General features: G+C 41.2%; 1 protein-coding gene across 1 annotated transcript in view; it reads right to left on the bottom strand.

Moving 5' to 3' along the window:
* GRIP1 (glutamate receptor interacting protein 1) overlaps positions 1–15,722 on the bottom strand; it is a 310,641-nt gene extending 294,919 nt beyond the window's left edge. The window contains exon 1 of the mRNA XM_066550113.1: positions 15,565–15,722. Within this exon, the coding sequence (XP_066406210.1) occupies positions 15,565–15,619 (55 nt within the window). The 5' untranslated portion in view covers positions 15,620–15,722. The remainder of the gene's footprint in view (positions 1–15,564) is intronic.
* Positions 15,723–19,192: the final 3,470 nt, after the last annotated feature.

Raw genomic sequence — 19,192 nt, 5'->3', positions numbered from 1 at the left:
AGGAAAAAGACCCAGAATGACAAATCACATGCACAGAATCTCAAGTGGAAAAAGGTTTCCAACACCTCAAGTAAATCAACAGTTGAAACTGTTAAGCTTTGTAGGTATTGCTTGAAATTGCTCCTCTTGCTGGGTGTAAACTACAGCAATCAGTGCCCATCAACTTGCTAAAGCAGAGGGCACTGCCCAGTATTGCCGGGTTGCTTGTTCATGCTACAAACCAGGCCAGAGACAAAGCCAGATGCAGAGTAAAATCAAAAAACAGACAAGCTAGTACATTGATTTATTATTTATTTTCATGAATAATTACTCAAAAAAATCTTAAACTTTTAATACCATGGCTGCCACAGTGCTCACACCCTGCTGCTCCAAAGCAATCAGTGAAGCAGGAACGCTGCCAGAGCAGCTCAGTTCTGCCCACTGTTGAACAAACACGTTCTCGGGAGCAATTAACCTCCAATTATAGACAAGAGACAAAAGTGGCTTTGCAAGAGCCACACTGACTTCTGCTCCACCACTCACAACACGTGCAGATGGGCTGACAGCGTGAGGAAGTCAGTCCGAGGAAAATCAAATCATCTATCCTACTTCCAGAAAGGCAACCACGGGCAATACCAAGCAGGCAATCCCAACTGTTTTAACTTAAATTGTCTTTGCTACTTGGTCATCTTCCTAGAAGTTACCTCTTTCATCATCAGTAAGTACACTTTTCAGATATGATCAGATGACAATTTTCCTCATTAGATTCTCTCGAAAGTGCCACTGAACTTAATGCTTCTGAGCTCAAACAGGAAAGTTGGCATCTTTCCAGTCATCTTAACATTATTTTTATCGATCCTTACAATGACAATTAAAGTTTTTCCAATTACTGATTTGTTAAAACATAAATGCTTCAAGGACAAAAACAAACAACATAACCTCAACATACAGAATGCTTCATTAAAAATCCAGACATACATGGATTCTGGTAATTCCCATGCTGAGCTGCTGGATACACGGCTTTAGGATATTGCAACGTGCAGAGTGCCTAGCGACAGAGGGCTCCAGAGCTCCTGCTTTACACTTGGAAATGATTCGGGCTTTCAGGGTTTCCCTATTCCCAGACACAGAGCTCAGAAACCCACAGTGCAAGTTGTAAGAGGAGCTGGAATCTATTCCAGCTGAACAGCAAGGAATCTGGAACCGAGAGCTCACAATCAGAGGGCCCAGGTTTGCCAAGCTCTCCTATGCATAGGCAAAAATACATACACTCATCTCCTAAACAGTCAAGTTAACTGACTGATATGTAAATCAAAATTATATATATCATGCAGAAGGCAAATTCAAACATTTAGCCTAAACAATCAGAAAAATCTTACATCAGCAAAGTACACATAAGCAGGTATATTCAACTCAGTTAAAAAAAAAAAATGATCAACCGTATCAGTGGTTTACCTGAGTTCAAAGAAATGTCAGTGGATGAGTTCTGACTTTTCTTAACTCTATGATTCCTACATAGATTTTTTTCCATCAATTAACTGGACCAGGAAGGACTAGGAATGTGTTTAAACTAGGAAGATAAGATCTTTGAAAAAGGAAACAAAATAGAAAAACATTGACACCCAACATGAAACAGGGATAACTGACTACATTAATCATTCTTGCATAATCAGTACAGATGTCTAATGTTAATGAAGAGATGAGCAGTCTATGAGTAATGTCAGGGTATCCAAGGAAAATGAGTAAAGGGTAACCCAGGAGCAGAGTACCAATGGATAATCCAGTGATGAGCTCCCCTCAAAGCACAACAGTAGCTCTAAAAGCACGGAGAAGGATGGATTTTTGGACTTTCAAGGCTGTAGTACAGGAACATCCAGATCTGGACCTCGGTGTTGGCCTCCAGTCTTCCAGATTCAGAAAAGTGACCAATGACACAGGCACGAAGGAGAGACAAGCAATGTGCAGGCCAACTGTAGCAGGTCTCTACCACAAAGAACACGGAGAGCAGTGACAAAGGACAGGGACACAATGATCACAAAAAACAGTGTTCCTGTTTGGACATTATTTCCCCATTCCTTTTCTCTCTGTTATAACAAAAATCAGTCAAAATTAAAAAAAAAAAAAAAAAAAGAAACAGCATTGCAAAAGCTGAGGATTGTTAAAGGAAACAAACAATGAAATATTATGAAACCATGCAAAACTACCACAATACAATAACATGAAGACAAGCAAGGCTAATAGAGGAAATGGAAAACAAAAATATTAGATAAACTAGCAGCTTAGGCAAGGTTATGTGGATTACTGGAAAACAATGTCTTGGTTTTCCTTTTAAGAAATAGCTCATTTTAATATAACTAAATAAAATATTAAACATCATTTTGTTTATGTTCATTAAACACTTCACCATAAAAGAAATTAAAACATTTGTGGAATGACATGAGAAATAATTAAAACAGTTTCAAACAATTTCACCCCATTATTTTTTTGCTCATTCCTTAGTTTATATATCCTAATTTGACTTTCTATGAATAAAAATAAGAAATGCTTTTTCAAACAAATCATATTCTGAATCTCAAATTATGCTTACAGTCTATACTGTATGCAAAGAAGGAGATGAAGGAACCACTAGACCTTTAAGCTGTTCTCCAATAAAAGTGACATTTTGTTAGTATTTCCTTGAATGGGTAAATATTAGTTCACATCTTTGAACACCATAGCACTGTCCCTACTTGCTCAGTAAGATTTTGTGATTTTTTACTTTTTTCTTTTTTAATAAAACATCTTATGAAGAATCAGTAATCAATCTGGCATTCCTATCACTGCCAAATTAATAAGGTTTCCATAGCAATACATTCTACCTGTTTGTCTATAGGTGTTTTTCACTGCACCTGTATTTTGCCTTGAAGATGCAAATTCTTCCCATAACTGCCTTAATTTATTGCAACCCTGAAATAGCAAAAAAGGATAAATTACATAAAATTGCACTGCAAACTCAGTTTCAGAAAGAAGCAGAACATGATGCTGATAGCTGAATGCAGAACCTAATGCAAAAACTATTTACAGCTCTTTGCTATACCAGATGATGTTCACAGCTCAGGGGAAGCCAAAGGGTGGTCGTGGGGAAAGAGAACAGCACCTGCTCAGTCAGACAGAAAACAAATGGCAAATGCTGTGTTACACAGTATGGTGGAACAGCTGAGGTATTTAAGTCCATCACCATTGAAAAGACAACTCTAGAAGCTCAGTAAAGCAGACGGAAAACCTAAAGGTTTCTGAGACCAAGCTGCCTCCAGCATAGCCCAAATTAGTGGGACATCAGGAGGAAGAATGAAGATTAATAGCTAAATCAGTCTCTTGGAGATGAACTTAGAATCATACAATCATTCAGGTTGGAAAAGACCCTCAAGACAATTAAGTCCAGCCATAAACCTAGCACTGCCAACTCTAACTTGGTACAATTCTTCTGTACATACTTAGGCACCTTGGTGTTCACATATTAGTATTGGCAGAGAAGATTTTTCACAAGATTAAATGTAAATCCTTGGTTTTACATGCAAAGGAAAAAATTGCTTCGTCTCTTCTGTGCAACTGGGCTCATAGATTATCAGCTTCCAAACTGTGCAATGGCAAATCATAAACTTGCCCTTGGAAGATCAAACAAGCAAAAGTGCTTTTATTCTTGTCTACCTTTCATGCAGCACCTCAGTTCAAGGGGAAAGATGACATTTTCATTACAAAAATAAAGCCCCTCTCTTCCCTGATTAAACAGGTATGTTAAAATTATGTTCCCTTAAGACTTTTTCTCAAGAAAATCTTCAATAAACACACTGAAATGCACCAGCAGAACAGGAAACTAGCATACACAAATAAAAATCCATTAGGTTTAATGACTTACACGACAATGTTCTTTACCATAGCAATACTCAGGTCTATTTTAAGACATATGAGTATTGTATGTTAACAGAGAATATATTTAATTTTTCAACTGGCTGGAAAGCTATAGAGCACTACAAGAGTTTTATGGCAATGTCGTACTACAGAATAATCTTGGGTTCATTCAGCTTTTTAATTATTATTCTGCTTACTTCATGGATGATCCACTTGACATTGGATCTTGCTTTTAAGGGTGAGCATGTGGATTTACAATCTCTCCTGCATACTGTACTCACACAAGTGTAGTTTGTTACCTGGAAAAAAAAAGGTGCCTCTTTTCTTCTATTTGTATTTTCTAACCAACTATTACAGAGAAATCTTTACAATTCATGCAGGAAAGACTAGAGACTAGTGTTTCACTGACTGAAGAACAAGACATGAGAGTTCCAACTGCAAAGCACATCTTTACCATGACCTTGCAACAACCACACATCTGCCCCATTTTCTTTCCTCACAAAATAACACCTACCTTGCTTTAAAGAAAGGAGGCCTAAGGTTTTAAACCACTGCTGAAGATGAAACAAACTAATGAACTCAAAGTCCTCTTTTCTGATCAACAAAGCAGAAGACATTTAGACTTGTCTGGGAGCATTTTTAAGTTTCTTTGGAAATTCTAATGTTTCTATTATTACTTAATTTCATTAACACCTTCTGGGTGTCAAAGCATTTTCAAAGTACTGACATCAGCAGTTTACAAAACAGAAAGACTGGAATACAAAATCAAAGTAGGAAGGAATATCCAGAAGTATATGTATTTTAAACTACCTGGGAATTAAGGAACAAGGCACAAAAATAGCAGCACCAGTTTTCCTCCTTTCAATGCCAATTCACAGCAACAGCCCCAGAGTGTTTAACCTCTCTTTCTCAACAGGTGATCCTGTCACCCCATCCAATGCTATACTCCAGCTTTCAAAAAAACCTAACCCACATTTGCAGCTTTCCCAACTGGCAACAGCTCAGCCATCCTACTTTCAACAAATTCAACCAAAAATTCTTACTGACTTCAACCAAGATGCTACCCTATTTTGTACAGTGACAACTTATGCTTTCAGTGCTATTACAGTTAAATATGCAGTAGGGAAAAGTTCATGGGTTTTAGACTCCACATGAAAGAAAAATTTGAAAAAAATGTAAAAAACCCAACTCTCTCAATATTTCCACTTTGACAAAGACTATTCCTTCTACCGTGATATAGAATTATTAGCTTCTTTGTGGTAATAAATCAGGTAACTCTGAAAACACAGTGGGATCTCAGACCTGTCGGGGTAAATGGTACATGCCACTTCTGGTGATAAAACTGCCAGCTCTGAGTACACATTTTTTGCACATTACTTACATTCATGATGCAACATCTTTCAATGACCACAAAAGAAGTTTTTCCCACCAGAAAAAAAGAATGTCAAACACCCTGCACTTAAACACATTTAACTTCTCTTCCAACAAGGAATGAGGAATAAGCAGAGAAATACCATCAAATTAAAACATATTTTACATGTTCTCTGGGAAAAAAAACTCAATATTTTAATAAAAACACAGGGAAAAATTTGCAGTATTTTAAATCCTTTAGACTTGCTCTCTCTTCCCCCCCAAAACAGGTATTAGTGTGTATCATGAGAACGACCTTTAATTAAAGAAAATAAATAGTTTCTTTTTAGAATTACCCTTTGATTCACTTAAACATAGAAGTTATAGGCTTAAGTTTAACTGACTTCAGATGGATTATTCATTCTCCATATCTGCATCAAAAGGAGCATGGCCAGCAGGTCAAGGGAAGTGATTCTGCCCCTCTGCCCTCCTGAGATCCCACCTGGAGTGCTGGGTACAGTTCTGGTGCCCTTGACATAAGGGCAGGGAACTGCCAGAGCAAGTCCAGAGGGCCACAAAGTTGGCAAGGGGATTAGAGCACCTCTCCTCTGAAGCAAGGCTGGGAGAGTTGGGACTGCTCAGCCTGGAGAAGGCTGTGTGGAGAGCCCAGAGCAGCCCCTTCCAGTATCTAGATGAGGTCTACAAGGAAGCCAGAGAGGGATTCTCTCTCTCCATCAGGAACTGCAGTGACAAGAGAAGCAGGAATGGCTTCAAACTGAAAGAGAGGAGGTTTCAATTAAATATTAGGAAGATGTTCTTTGCAGAAGGGGTGAGGCACTGGAGCAGGTGAGGCACTGGAGCAGGTTGCGCAGAGAAGTTGTGGCTGCCCTACCCCTGGCACTGTTAAAGACCAGGTTGCATGGGGCTCTGAGCAACCTGGTCTAGCAGGAGGTATCCCTTCCCATAGCACAGGGGTTCAAACAAGCTGACCTTTAAGGTCTCTTCCAACCCAAATCATTCTATGATTCTAAGCAGCAAAGGTTTCAGTGACCTTGGCCCTTGACTTAGACAACTTTTTCAGATAAGCATCAAATGAACTGGGACCAGGTGCATTATCCATTCATTCTGCTAGAGTCTAGCTGACACTACTGTTGTGTTCTGGTCCAGAAAAACATGCATATTTTTAAATACTTTGCTGGATTAGGGATTCCATGCAGGACAGTTTGCTGGCTCAAATCATGATGCACATAGAATCTTTAACAACACAGTTAATTTAAAGCCCACATCTTGGGTATATCATTTGGTTTGGGAAAGTTTAATATTAGACTAAAAAAATCAAAGTAAATTATAGGTATATTCCTCACAAATTTGGAAGCTTTATTAAATATATAAGGTGTTTCGAAAAGGCTCAGGCTCAAAATTTCTCAGTGCATTCAATAACATTGTGGCATTTACAAATATGATCCAGAAAATGTAAAAATACAGAAGAATAAAACTGGCAAACATACATGAAGGAGGCAATTTATTTTTGGCAACAGTCTTCTCTGACTTTTCAGAAGAGAACCTGGACTAAGAAACAGCTTCCACTAACAGGTACAAGGGCTCAGTAAATTTGCTGTCACAAGTGAATTAGCCTTCAGAATCCAGCAGAACTGCATCCATTTACCAGGCAGTGAATTTTACTCCCCAGAGTATTTGCTCTGTGACTTCCTGCCCAGGTGTTTTGTAAATCCATTCCTAACACAAAAACAACTAAATGCTTCACTGAAAATGCCACTGAGATTAAACTTTTGTCAGAGTATTAAAACAATGAGTTTATTCTTATTCCACAAGTGCCTCCTCTCAAACTCAGGTCTCAACCCTGTTTTGAGAAGCATGGGTACAAGTGACAACAAAATCCCGCCAGTTACCAATGCTTTAAAGAGATTTCAAGAAAGCATAGCAGGGAGCTTGATACAACTCACTTCTTGGAACCATCCTGGCTTTGCTCAGATGCCAATAAAACTTCTTAGGTGAGAGGCAGCACCTGTCAGCACCGGGTTGTTCCTCACCTTTAAGAAAGGGGAACTAGTAATCAAGGTAAAATACAGAAGCAGAGGAAGCTGTTCTTTGCAACAGAGATACAAAGGATTTAGTATCTGGTCCACAGAGACAATAATCCAAATAAAAATAAAAAAAAATATAATTCAGATACTCCACAAGTCTGTTATTTCTATCCCAATAACAATTTCCTATAACCTTGTTTCTTCTTGCCTATGCAGAACACATTTATCACAAAGATATTTTTAACTGCTCAATTTGGTGTCATATCATCTGTTATTATAGCTGCCCCTAAAGTGGCAGCTATTGTTCTTATTTTTTTTGCCTACAAAAATTATTCTTATGAATACTGTCCCACTTATGAATACTGTCCCAAGCTGCTAAACTGACAAACAAGTGCTGGACTGCAGAACACCTGTCTCCATGTCAGGCAATTGTAGAAAAGCTGGCATTACTTCTGTGTCGCCAGCTGATATCCACAGAAACAAAACAAGGTCTGGCTCACTTACGCACCAGTCACTGATATGTTCTTCTTCATTTTGTTGATTAAATGCAAATGCCTCGGTTTTATTTCACACACTGCAGTGTGGGACAGAGACCATGCCCCACTGTACATTCACCTACTGGGAAACTGCTTCAGGAAGAAAGTGCTAACTAAATAGAGTGGCTTAGTAAACAAAAATAGTTATTTTAAGTTTTCCTATCTTCCTAGGAAAAACAGCTACTGAGAAGACACATTCTGGCAATACTTTACAACATTCAAAACACTATCTCTTAATAAGGAAATGTTTGTATTCAGTTACACAACATGAAATTACTAGCCCACAAAGCAGTGGTGTTAAAACTTCTGTCTCACCCCGCTGGTAAAAAAACCCCAAAACCTGGTAAGTTTCACTGACGGTTACTTTTAACTGTCATCATTGCATCTCTATCTTTATATTTCAGGGAATAATTTCTCTTATTTTGAGAGAAGATTTAAACTTGCAGGAGGAAACTGTGGAATTCCCTAAATATCTGTGGGATTCCAGTACGTAAAGAAGATGGTGAAACTCTTAAAATATTCTCTGCAGTTTTCCTTCACAGTAGCAGAATCTTCCCAGTGGTGATTTTTACTAATAACAAGAAATTAGGGCACAAAAAAGATGGAGATTGAGTTAGTCATGCCAGGCATTCTCAATTCCTGTGGTGATTTCCAAAGAGAAAAGACAACAAAATTCCTTGTGGAATATATATTGGTACCAAAACAGTCACCCCTTGCTTACCTGTCTTTTCTACTTGTATGTTGTCATTAAAGTATTTCAACATTAAGCAAAGAACATTGCTTCTAATCTGTGATGTAGGATCAGAACTCGCACTGATAATAACTTTTAAAAAAACCCTGACATAAGACCATCAATATCATTCAGAACCATAAAAAAGCTGGCCACCTCATACCAGAGGACATGCCAGAAGAGTTTGTGAGTTTGTGTTCCCCAGCCATCCCGCATAGTGCCAGCAGAAAGAGGAACAGGGGAAAAAACCAACCAAACACAACAAACAAACCAGTAGGGTGATACAGTAATCAAGATTACTTGTATCTGACATAAATGTTACTATTTTACCCTGAATTTTGCAGGGTCGCACTCATCTTGCCCAAATGAAACACTGAGCAGGTGATCACCCTGTCCCCATCCATACAGGATACTGACACATCCCATTAGTTTGCTTTTCCCTACAGATGGATGGTACTCTTGACATTTCAGTGTGCATAAATTCAAAACACTTAGATAAAACATTGAAACACATCCAAATTTCACAGCCACAATCACCAGACTCTTACAGATACCTGCTCACTCGGTGCACCTTTTCTCAAAAGCATTAGAATGACTAAAGAGGACTCAGATACAAGCAGTGGGGAGAAGGTGCAGCATCAAGCCTTACTTCCTGCAACTACTGCAGGGCAACATGGTCTTCACAGCTCTTTAGGGAGAACCTCAAGCTGTGGCAGCTCAGATAATCTTGAATAACAGAAAAACAACCCATGGTAGGGATATAATTATGCACCAAGATTCAAGAGAAGTTGTCTACATGTAAATTGCTGAAGGATCTAAAACTCTAGCTTCTGTATTTCCAGTTATGTGTGTCTCTAATGTTTCAGCGTACAAGAAACTCTGATCAAAAACTTGTCATTTAGAATTTATACCCTTTATAGCTCCCAGACACCCACAAAAAAGAAACTTGTGCCTGTCAGTGGCAAATATTGTTACTGCTTCAAATTCTACGTGTTGCTATTCTTTGAGGCAAGCTGGAGTATTTGCTGCAATCACTCACTGCTGACACATCTAACTGCATTTCTGACAGACATGAACAAAAACTGCTTCTGCCTCTGCAAAAAATAGAAATCATTTATTTGCACTTATCTCACACTTTCTTTCTACATGAGGGGAAAAAACCTTGGTTGTGACCCAGACACAGGGGACGATCATCTCTCAGCTACCAGTGAAGACCATACCTTCATGAAGATCCCACAAGATTTAACAAATTCTTGTAATACCACAGTTCATAAAATGCTGTTAACTTGGCTATGCAGATCACAAGAGATGTATACAATTTTTGCCCGCTCTCAGTTCCTTTCATGTTAAAAGGGCACTGGGGAACAATTGTTACCTCTTTTCCATCCTTGTGTTAGAATCTTCCCCATCTCAGCTGGTTTTAAGAGAAAGAATGAAAAAACTGACACAGCATGCCTGTGCCCTTTGCATGCTGCTGAAAGCCAGCTCCAGAGCATCATCTTATCCCACCTGGCAAATGGACTTCACCAACACTGAGTTTAGCAAATGGAGAAAGACCAATGTCCAAGACACAGTTCAATCAAGACTGAGGTGAAAAGAGACAGGAGTGCCAACAAGAACAAAATATGTATAGTTTGCAAACGGTATTTTCTTATTAATCTGTCTCCTAGTATTAGTGTTTTCCAATCTGAGATTTGGTTGTTTCAGATGCTTCTGGAGGAGGGGAATGAAGCTGGTCAAGCCGCGTCTTGTGTCAGCAGCTGAAACTGACATTTCCTTCCATTTCTGTCCTTATCACTTCTTCACCTTAAATGTAAGCAGCTACAGTGCACTTTGCATACCACAACTGACCAAATGTCCCAACTGTTCACGAATTAGATATCTGCATGCAACACTAAGTCTAGGCAATGCCTTTCCGGGGGTAAAAGAGGATCTTCCATGCATCTCTCTCCAAACATTCATCCCCAACACCCAGTCCTGATTCTTAGAGCTGCCACTGTAAATACATACTCTCCTCACAAAAGTTTTCTACCATCCAGGTTATACTTTAACTTTTCAGGAGGCATGTGACACACATGACAAAACAGAGCTGTGACACACATGAGATAAAGACAGACAGAAAGCCTCTACAAGGTTTCTAATCCTAAGTCTGCAGCTCTCTTCAGTTTCCAAGAACCCATGTAAGCTCAAGAAGAAAAAGATTCCTCTTGCCTTACTAGGTGAAAGACTGAAATACAAAGAACAGTCACCCTCAGCCTTCAGTTGAAAATAAGCTGATTTTTAACAGGTACCTGGCAAGAGCATGAAGCATATCCACTGTGAAGTGGCCTCATTTGATCAGATGCAAATTGCTAACCCACAATAACATGATTAAATTCAGTAACATATCTTTCCCTTATCTGAGAAACTGATTCTCTTGCAGCTTAAGATGAGCAGACAAGCTCACGCAGCAGTAACCTCAGGGATAGATGCTTGTTGTCAGCACATCTTCCATGAGACCATGGTAGTTTTGTATTTGAGGCAGGATTCACAAAATACCTGTGCATTTTTTTATCCTTGAGTCCTGGGGTTTAAAACGTTTCCTACTGTTTCCTTTAAAATGTTTCCTTGAAGTTCACCTGATTTCCCTGTCAAGTGTGAACATGGATAGAAAAAGCAGAAAATAAAAATTCAGTATTTCCTTCTTCCTTGATATAACTGGTCTATTTAACAGAGGAAAAACAAATGTGGAATGAATACTACTTAAAAACTAAAATCAAGACCAAGGCATACTTAGATGCTTTAATTTCTAAAATTAACATGGGTGTACATTAAGGGATCTCAAGCAGTCCCACAGTGTACAGCATACAAGATGTAGAAATAGTATTTTCTGTACTCCCCGCAAACTTGATCAGCTATGAAGTTGAAGCAGGAATTCCATTAAACACCTTCATTTAACTTGATTGGAACGAATATTGAACAAAATTAATTCCAGTAACATTTTTCTTCTTTAAGTATTTATGAAGATGTCACCCCAGAAAGTGTTTTAGGTGGCTTACAACAAGATCTGATTTACGTCTTAGGCAGAAGACTGGGGAGGAGGGAAGTGCGCCCTGAATTTTAAAGGCACTGTCTTACACTAGCACATCTTCACGTGTCGTTTTTGAAATGACAGGGTATACTGCATCAGTTATACATGACAAATCTTTTACTTAACACAGAGCACAATTTCTTTCCTCTAAAGGAGGGGACTTCTTGTGATAATTTTGGCAGTGAAAGCCAGAAGCAGCACAGCCAGCACAGCTCTCGATTACAGAGCAGGCAGCAGAATAACAGGAGCTGTGCTGCAGTACACAGAGAAAAGCAGCTCTCCATATCTTAAATATGGCTTTAGTCACTGAAAACCAGCACAATATGATTTTTTTTAAGTTGATGTAAGTATCCCACATAATTTCCACAGTCAAGACATCTAAAAATACTTGTTGAAATACCACTGATTGCCACCCCTCGGAAGAGAATCTTCTCCACCACAAAGCACTCTCACAAACATTAAACTCTACATGCAAATACACGCTCTGATGCTTGAAACATTATCCCAGGTTGTTCTCCTTTACTCAGAGTATCAGTTGTTGCCAAGGTGAGCCAACAGCATTGACCACGTCTCTGCTACTTCATTTCAGCAAGACTGGCCAATTTCCATTAGCAAAATTCTGATTTTATCGAGTTTTTGGATAACCTCCATTTCAGCGCATGACTTGTAGGAACAACAATCACAGGCTGCGCTAAGGACTTTCTGCAGTAGATATTCAAGATAGAAGGGGGCTCTGAAGCCAGGAAGGGACAAACAAGGATATCAACAGACTCAACTCCACTTGGAGCAAACTCAGTAAGTCTGCACAAGGTTATCACCATTTGCAATATCCCAAGAGCTCCTCACATCAAAACAACACAGCTCCTTGGATAGTTTTTCAGTTGATTCCTTGCACCAGCACATGCTGTGGCATGCACTGCAGTGTGGCAGCACTGCCATCCAGTTCCTGACTCCCAAGATGAACTGGGCATCAAGGGAAATACAACAGCCTTGAAGTGCTCCCCAAAGCAATGCTGCATTGGTTTGGAGTGAGAAAAGAGTGTTGGTACCCAGTGAACCTTCTATGCTGCAGTGCCTTGAGGATACAGCCCCCACATCCTCTCTAACAAATCCACCCACCCCTCAAGCCTCAACATCCTAGTGCCCACAACTTCCTCCCTTCCTTCCACTGCTGAGGACCTAAGGGCCCGATCAGCTCCCTAGAGGTGCATGCAGAAGACACAGAGCTCTGTAACATTTGAGGGGAAAAAGCCTGGGGAAAAAGTCTGGTACAAACCATTCATAGCTCACCACATGGAAATCTTTGCCTTCCCAGTTTTCCCAGCACCTCCAGACCTGACTTTTTCCAGTTGAAATCTTCTGCTACAACCAGACTTGAAATTAAAGCTGCGCAGCACCTGATTATTATGATAGAGAAGGGGGGTATGGACTGTGGATATAATAAAGCCAGCAGGAGAGGCTTCCCTGAAGGGGAAAGTCAGCAGGAGGCACAAGGATAAACTGGCATTACTTACCTGCTCACTTCTTTTTTGAGATCTTGTTTGGTTTGTGGTTGTAGGTACTTTTCTGGTTTGGACGGGTTGTTTTATCTCTTTTCATTTTGTAGTTTGTTTCACAAGTGATCACCACCAAAAAACTTCAGCACCAAATTAACTTAGCAGGTCTGTGTTGTTATACAGGAAAATTACTACTAGCCAGTCCTACCAGTGTTCATAGGGTTGAATAAAGACTAGCTTCTCTCACAGGAACAGAACACTGATTAAAACAATCAGATTACAGGAACATAAAATCAAAGACAATACACAAGCACTTAAATGTCTCCTATTCTTATCTTCTGTATGAGTATTCTTATCCCATATACACAAGCATTTGGGATGGATATTTTATATCCTATATAAAGGCATACTTGTATATGCAACATAAATACATTTTATATTACTAAATATTTCACATTCAGTATTACTCCATATCTAAATCATAGAAAGCTATCAGCTACACTGTTAGTCTAAAATAACAGTATTTACATTCACAAAAGTCTTCTGATAGCACAATGTACATAAAACGTTCTGCAGACTAACTGAATGGAAATATTTTCTAGAAACAGAAGAGGGGGATGTTAGCATAACTGGCTCTGAACCAGAATTTAACTGCATTTGTAATTGCCTTTTACTCAATGCCACACTAAACTCCTACATTAGCTAAAGATGCACCTTCATTTCATTACTGCACTAGCCGTTTTTCTGTCTAGCTTGAAAGCTTTATTTCATCTATTCTTCATACTCAAGAACTATTAAATTCAATACTGATTAAATATTTTGACCATTTAATATTTTTCCAAGTCTAAATCACAAAAGTTCCAGTGACTGGAATCCTGTTAAATTATTAGCTAAAACTTAAGCACTATACAATGCAACATACTTCAGAAGGCAATAATTTACTTTAGGCAGAGCAGAGATTTTTTTTTCTTTACACAATTGAAATACAATAAAGAAAAGTCTCAGTGGTAAGACTATTAACATATAAATCTATTCGCCCTCATAATAAAGATGAAAGAGGTTAAACAGAAAAAGGAATAAACAAGAACTGGTAACAAATCAGTATTCTGACATTAAACCCATCAGAGCAAAACCACCACTTATTGTTTACTCTGAATAAAGACAAGTCCGCATGTTACAGCTCATGACACAACCTTTACGCAGAATAAAATGAGAAAATCTTTCCAGTTTCTGACACAGCCAGATTAGACCCTTTCTAAAGTTCCCTCATCTGTAAACGCATCTGATATATTTTGACAACTGTCATCCATCCTATTTCTGTGATTCCTCTGCTCCACATAATTTGTGACATAAAGAAACATGACCACAGATCTTAGTAATGATGTATTTACTGAGAGTAAAGCCTCAAAAGCTCGCTTTTCACAGCTGAAACACCTTGCGCTTATTTCAGCAACTATTTTCATGATATCATATGTTTGTGATGAACTTCCCATTAGGGACAGGATTTACTAGTCAGAAGGGCAGCAATTCTGCAAAAGACCTCCACCTCCAACGCAAGGGAACAATACTTCTTCCACACAGTAATCAGAACCTTCTCCCTCCTTTTGAATACTCGGAGAATTGCTGTTCCTAGCAGGAGAGCCAGCTATCCAACACAGCAGCAACCAAACCCAAATGTCCTGCCTCAGGACTCCACATGCTACCACGGAACTGACCTGTAAATCAAAGACATAATTCGACGGGCATACCTAAGACTAAATGGTGTCCCAACCTCTTTTGTCTTTGACCCGCAGGCTGAAGAAGGAGCAAGGGACAGAACACCCACCCATGACAGAAGCCCTCTCTGAGGAAGGGGCAAAGACACATTTTTATTATAACAGATAGTTTATTCTTAAGAGCGACCAGAAACCCTCTCGGTTCCGACATCACCGACCCGTACGGCGGGGTTCGGGGACCCGAGGCCATCCCGGGACCGCTGCCGGGACTCGGGGCAGCTACTGCGGCCACTGCTCGCCGCCGAGACGCGATCGTGCCGGTTCACCGGCGCCCACCGGGAGGGACGGGATAGGTCCGGCAGCGGCCCGGGGCAAAGCCACACACGGAGAAGTTTCGCGAAGTCACTTCGGAGCCACCTTCCCATCCCTCCGGCTCACGCCCGCCCGGCTGTAGAAGCCCGGCCCGGTCCAGCGCGGGCGGCAGCACCGCGGAGAAAAGTAAAGTTGGTGCGGAGGCGGCGGGGGCCGGCCCGGTGTGTCCCCCGGCCCGGTGCCGCCCCCCGCAGCCCCCGCTGCAGCCGCGGCGCCGGAGCAAGATGGAAGGCGCGGGGCCGGCCGCCCGTCCCACCGCGGGGCGGCTGCGGCCGTGCCCGGCATGGGCTGCGGAGGGGGCACCCGGCGGCGCCGCAGACCCCGGCCCGCCCGCCCGCCTTCCCTCGCGGCGGGCGGCTGGCGCCGCGGGGCTCCACGCTCACCTCGCTCCGGCTCGGCTTGCAGGCAGATGGGGATGTTCTTCTTCCAGCCCGGCATGGCTCCGCGCTCCCCGCTCAGCGCTGCTGCTGCGGCGGCGACGGGGGGCGGCTCATGGCAGGGCGAGGCGGCGGCAACCCGCGCTCAGGGGGAAGTCGGCGGCTCCGGCGGGCAGCGGCGGAGGGGCGGCGGCCGCGCGGTGGGAGGGAGAGAGAGGGCGGGGGAGGGGAGGCGGCGGAGCTCCGCCAGCCGGGGGACAGGAGGGAGGCAGGCGGGGAAGGAAGGCGCGGGCTCGCCCCGGTTCAGCCGGGGACCGGAGAGGGTGGGCGGGGGGATTGTGGGAGGCAGAGGAGGCGCGGAGCGGTGCCCGGCCCCGGCCCGGCCCTGGCGCCGCCGGCAGGTGGCCCGAGCCGGCGGCCGCACAATGGAGAGCGCGGGGCGGCCCCGCTCGGTACGGCGGGCCCAGGTGGGGCGGGCGGGGCGCGGCGCCTCTCGGCCCCCAGGTGCGGGCCGGGCCAAGGGGCTGCGGCGCCGGTGAAACTCCGCACCCGTGCGAGGGTCTGAGCTTCGGCCCCCGCGTGGCGAGCGGCGCAGCCATCCCGGCGGTGCCTCGCCTCGCAGCATGACAGGGGCTTGTCCCTTTCCCTCCGCAATTCCTGACTGGTCAGTTTCCCTGCACCCAGGTGTGCGAAAGCTGGGCTATAAGGAGTTAAAACTGAGGCAAGCTCCCACGAAGGGCAGGGACAGCCCCCGACCAAATAAACCCGAATTTGCACCATAAAGAGTCCAGGACCGGTTGTGGCAGGTCAAATTTCTGTCAGTATTACAGGCAGTTCCTTACGACCTTTTGACTAAAAGGCCTTAAATCTCACCACTAAAATTATTTCTGATACAGCCATGTCCTAACCGGAAACTAATGCTGTGATGATTAAATATTCCTTTTATTTTTTACAGAAAAGAAATTCAAATTGGCAGGTTTGAATGTCATTTGAAAATAATGATAGCAATACAGCTGAAGCTTTTTAATTTTCTCAGGCACTTCTGCGTGCACTCCTATAGGAGTTTCATCCTGCCTAACAATTATGTTGTGATAATTTTTATATTGTCTGTAACATCCTCACGTTTATAGATATTATGTAATTTTATGCAATCAAACAACTCCACATGAACCCTTTACTCAGAGGAAATTTTGAAGGGTTTAATTTCTGCTGTAAATTTCATGACAGTTTCCTGACACAGCATTCTTCTGTGTTGACTTTGTGCCAGCTTGTCAAGCAGAATGTGTCTTGGTGCTCATGAAAACCCCTTGTTTCAAATCCCATTGATGAAAGCTGCAGCTCCTGGCTTTTCCTTGATTGCACTTGGGCTGCAGTCCTGTCATCAGTAATGCTGCAGGATCACTGAGCAGTACCAGCGATCCAAACAGAGTAGGCATATCCTGGATTTCGGTTGAATTAAGAGTATGCAATGACAAGTTCTTTTTGCTGACAACACTCTTGCACCTGTGAGACTACAGGTGATACTTGATCTAGAACAAAACCCAGCAATGTGCAGTTAACAAACCAAAAACATTTTACCAAGTTACAAGTATCAGACTGGATTTATGTCAGCTTTGAATCGTGTCACTGTTGGTATTTTTGTTTCCTTATTGGGGACACTTAATTTGTGTTCCCTGCATATTTGAAACCCAATCTTGGCTCTTTTCTTTTAGAAGAGACATATTTATGCTAATATTCTCCTTCTTTCATAATCCTTTTACTTAAATAATGTTGGGGGGGGTGTTATTGGTATTTCTAAAGAAAAATGTGAGTGTGCATATGAATTATTTCTAAGCATTATAAAAGAAAGATTTCCAGTTAGATTCTTTGCTCACAGGGTAAAACTTCCACACAGTGCCTTTGGGGTGTTCAGGCAGAGAAAACTGAGAGAGAAAAAAACTCTGCAGCTATTCAGCCCAGCAGGCACCAATACAAGGAGCAGGTGCAGAAAACTGTCCCAAGAGTTCCTAGAGAATACACAGCCAGTAACAGGTTTAAAGGCAATAAAGTGTATAGAAATATAACTACTTTAAAAATAAAATTACTTTGGCATTTACCTCTGCCATTTCTTAAAAGACACCTGGACTTTCAAGTGCCATGGAATGAAATAAAACTTCAGATGATCGTGTCATCCGTGTCCTAAATCTTACACACTACCTCTGATATCCGCCTTTTACTCCTGATGTTTCCATTACAAATGATAAAAATACAAACATTGAGCCTTAACATTGTAGTTCTGATCCTCCAGTTGATTTTTTTTTTGCCAGCACTGGAGTTCTGCAAAATTGCAGGTCAGAGGAATAAAGTAGATTGCCCTACTCTTCAGTCCACAACAAGCCATTTTCTAGCTATTTTTTATAGTGTCATCACTTTGAATGTGAGTAAGAATTCCTTAGGACTGAATGTGGGATTTTTCAGGATCCTGCAGGAATCATAAAATCCCAGCTGCTGGTTTGGATTTGCTCCAGAAAAAATGTGTTTCAAAACAAGGGATAAGTCCTACTTTTTCTAAATATCACTGGCTTCTCAGGAGCAAATATGCTACATATTAAATAGTTGACAACATTTGCATCATTAAATGGAATATGTATGCTTCTTTCTGTCTTATGCAGTACTTTACAAATAAATCCTTTAAGGCAATGACAGTCTATAATTCCACATTTCTTTGTCACAGGAGAAGCTTGCATGGGTGCCTGGCTCAAGTTAATTTAAGTGCTTTCTCTAACTCACATGAGCTGTTTTACACTGAACAACTGCTTCTGCATATCCCAATGCTACTAATGGAAGAAATCAGCTACCTGATTTACGCATTTTATGGTGACTATATCACACAGGTAGCTACAAACTTCCTGACAGTTCTTTTCTGTCTACAGTTTTCTCCCCAGAGAATTTTAAATTAATCAAATCTTGATTTTTCAAGAAAGCACCCTTTATTCTTACTTGATGCTGCAACATGCAGGTCATCTGAAGCATGTATAACCCTAGAATTAATCAAAAGCAAAAGAAGTATCATCAAGGAAAGGTTTTATTCTGTGAGCATTCTAAAGAAGAGATTTTTTTTTTTAATTTCCTGTTCTTATGTATTTCCTAAAAGGAAGAAATATGAAGATGGTCAGGCAGAGGGTTCAGTTACTGGAGGACTATAATGTTTCTCAGTAAATGGAGATTTGCACTATAAATTACCTCTAAGCTAGGAAAAATGCCTTAGCTTTTAGATCTTCTAAACTTTTAGGATTTTTTTGTTTTTTTACTAAATAACTGACATGTTTACATATACATTTTTGACTACAAGGAGCTTTAGAAGGTATGAAGGAAAATCTCTTCTGCAAATAAAAGTCAAAAATTATCTAAAATAACTTCTATAATATTAAGATGTTGCAACTTCTATGGGTTTCTGGATCAGAACTTCCATATGATTCTGATAAAAATACTTGAGTGATGTTGTTGATGGCTCTGTAGTATTTGGCTGTGCCATCTGGGGAGAAGGGTAGGTTCTGATTCTTCTAGGTGGACTGTCACCAATGGGAGCCTGAGACTGTGTTACTGTATTCTTACTGTTACATAAATGTGCGCAAGTCACATTAAAATGTGATTT

The sequence above is a fragment of the Molothrus aeneus genome, chromosome 5, assembly GCF_037042795.1.
Source record: "Molothrus aeneus isolate 106 chromosome 5, BPBGC_Maene_1.0, whole genome shotgun sequence".
NCBI classification, from domain to species: Eukaryota; Metazoa; Chordata; class Aves; order Passeriformes; family Icteridae; genus Molothrus; species Molothrus aeneus.
The sequence above is the reverse complement of the archived record's forward strand: the minus strand, read 5'-3'. Positions and strand labels throughout refer to the sequence as shown.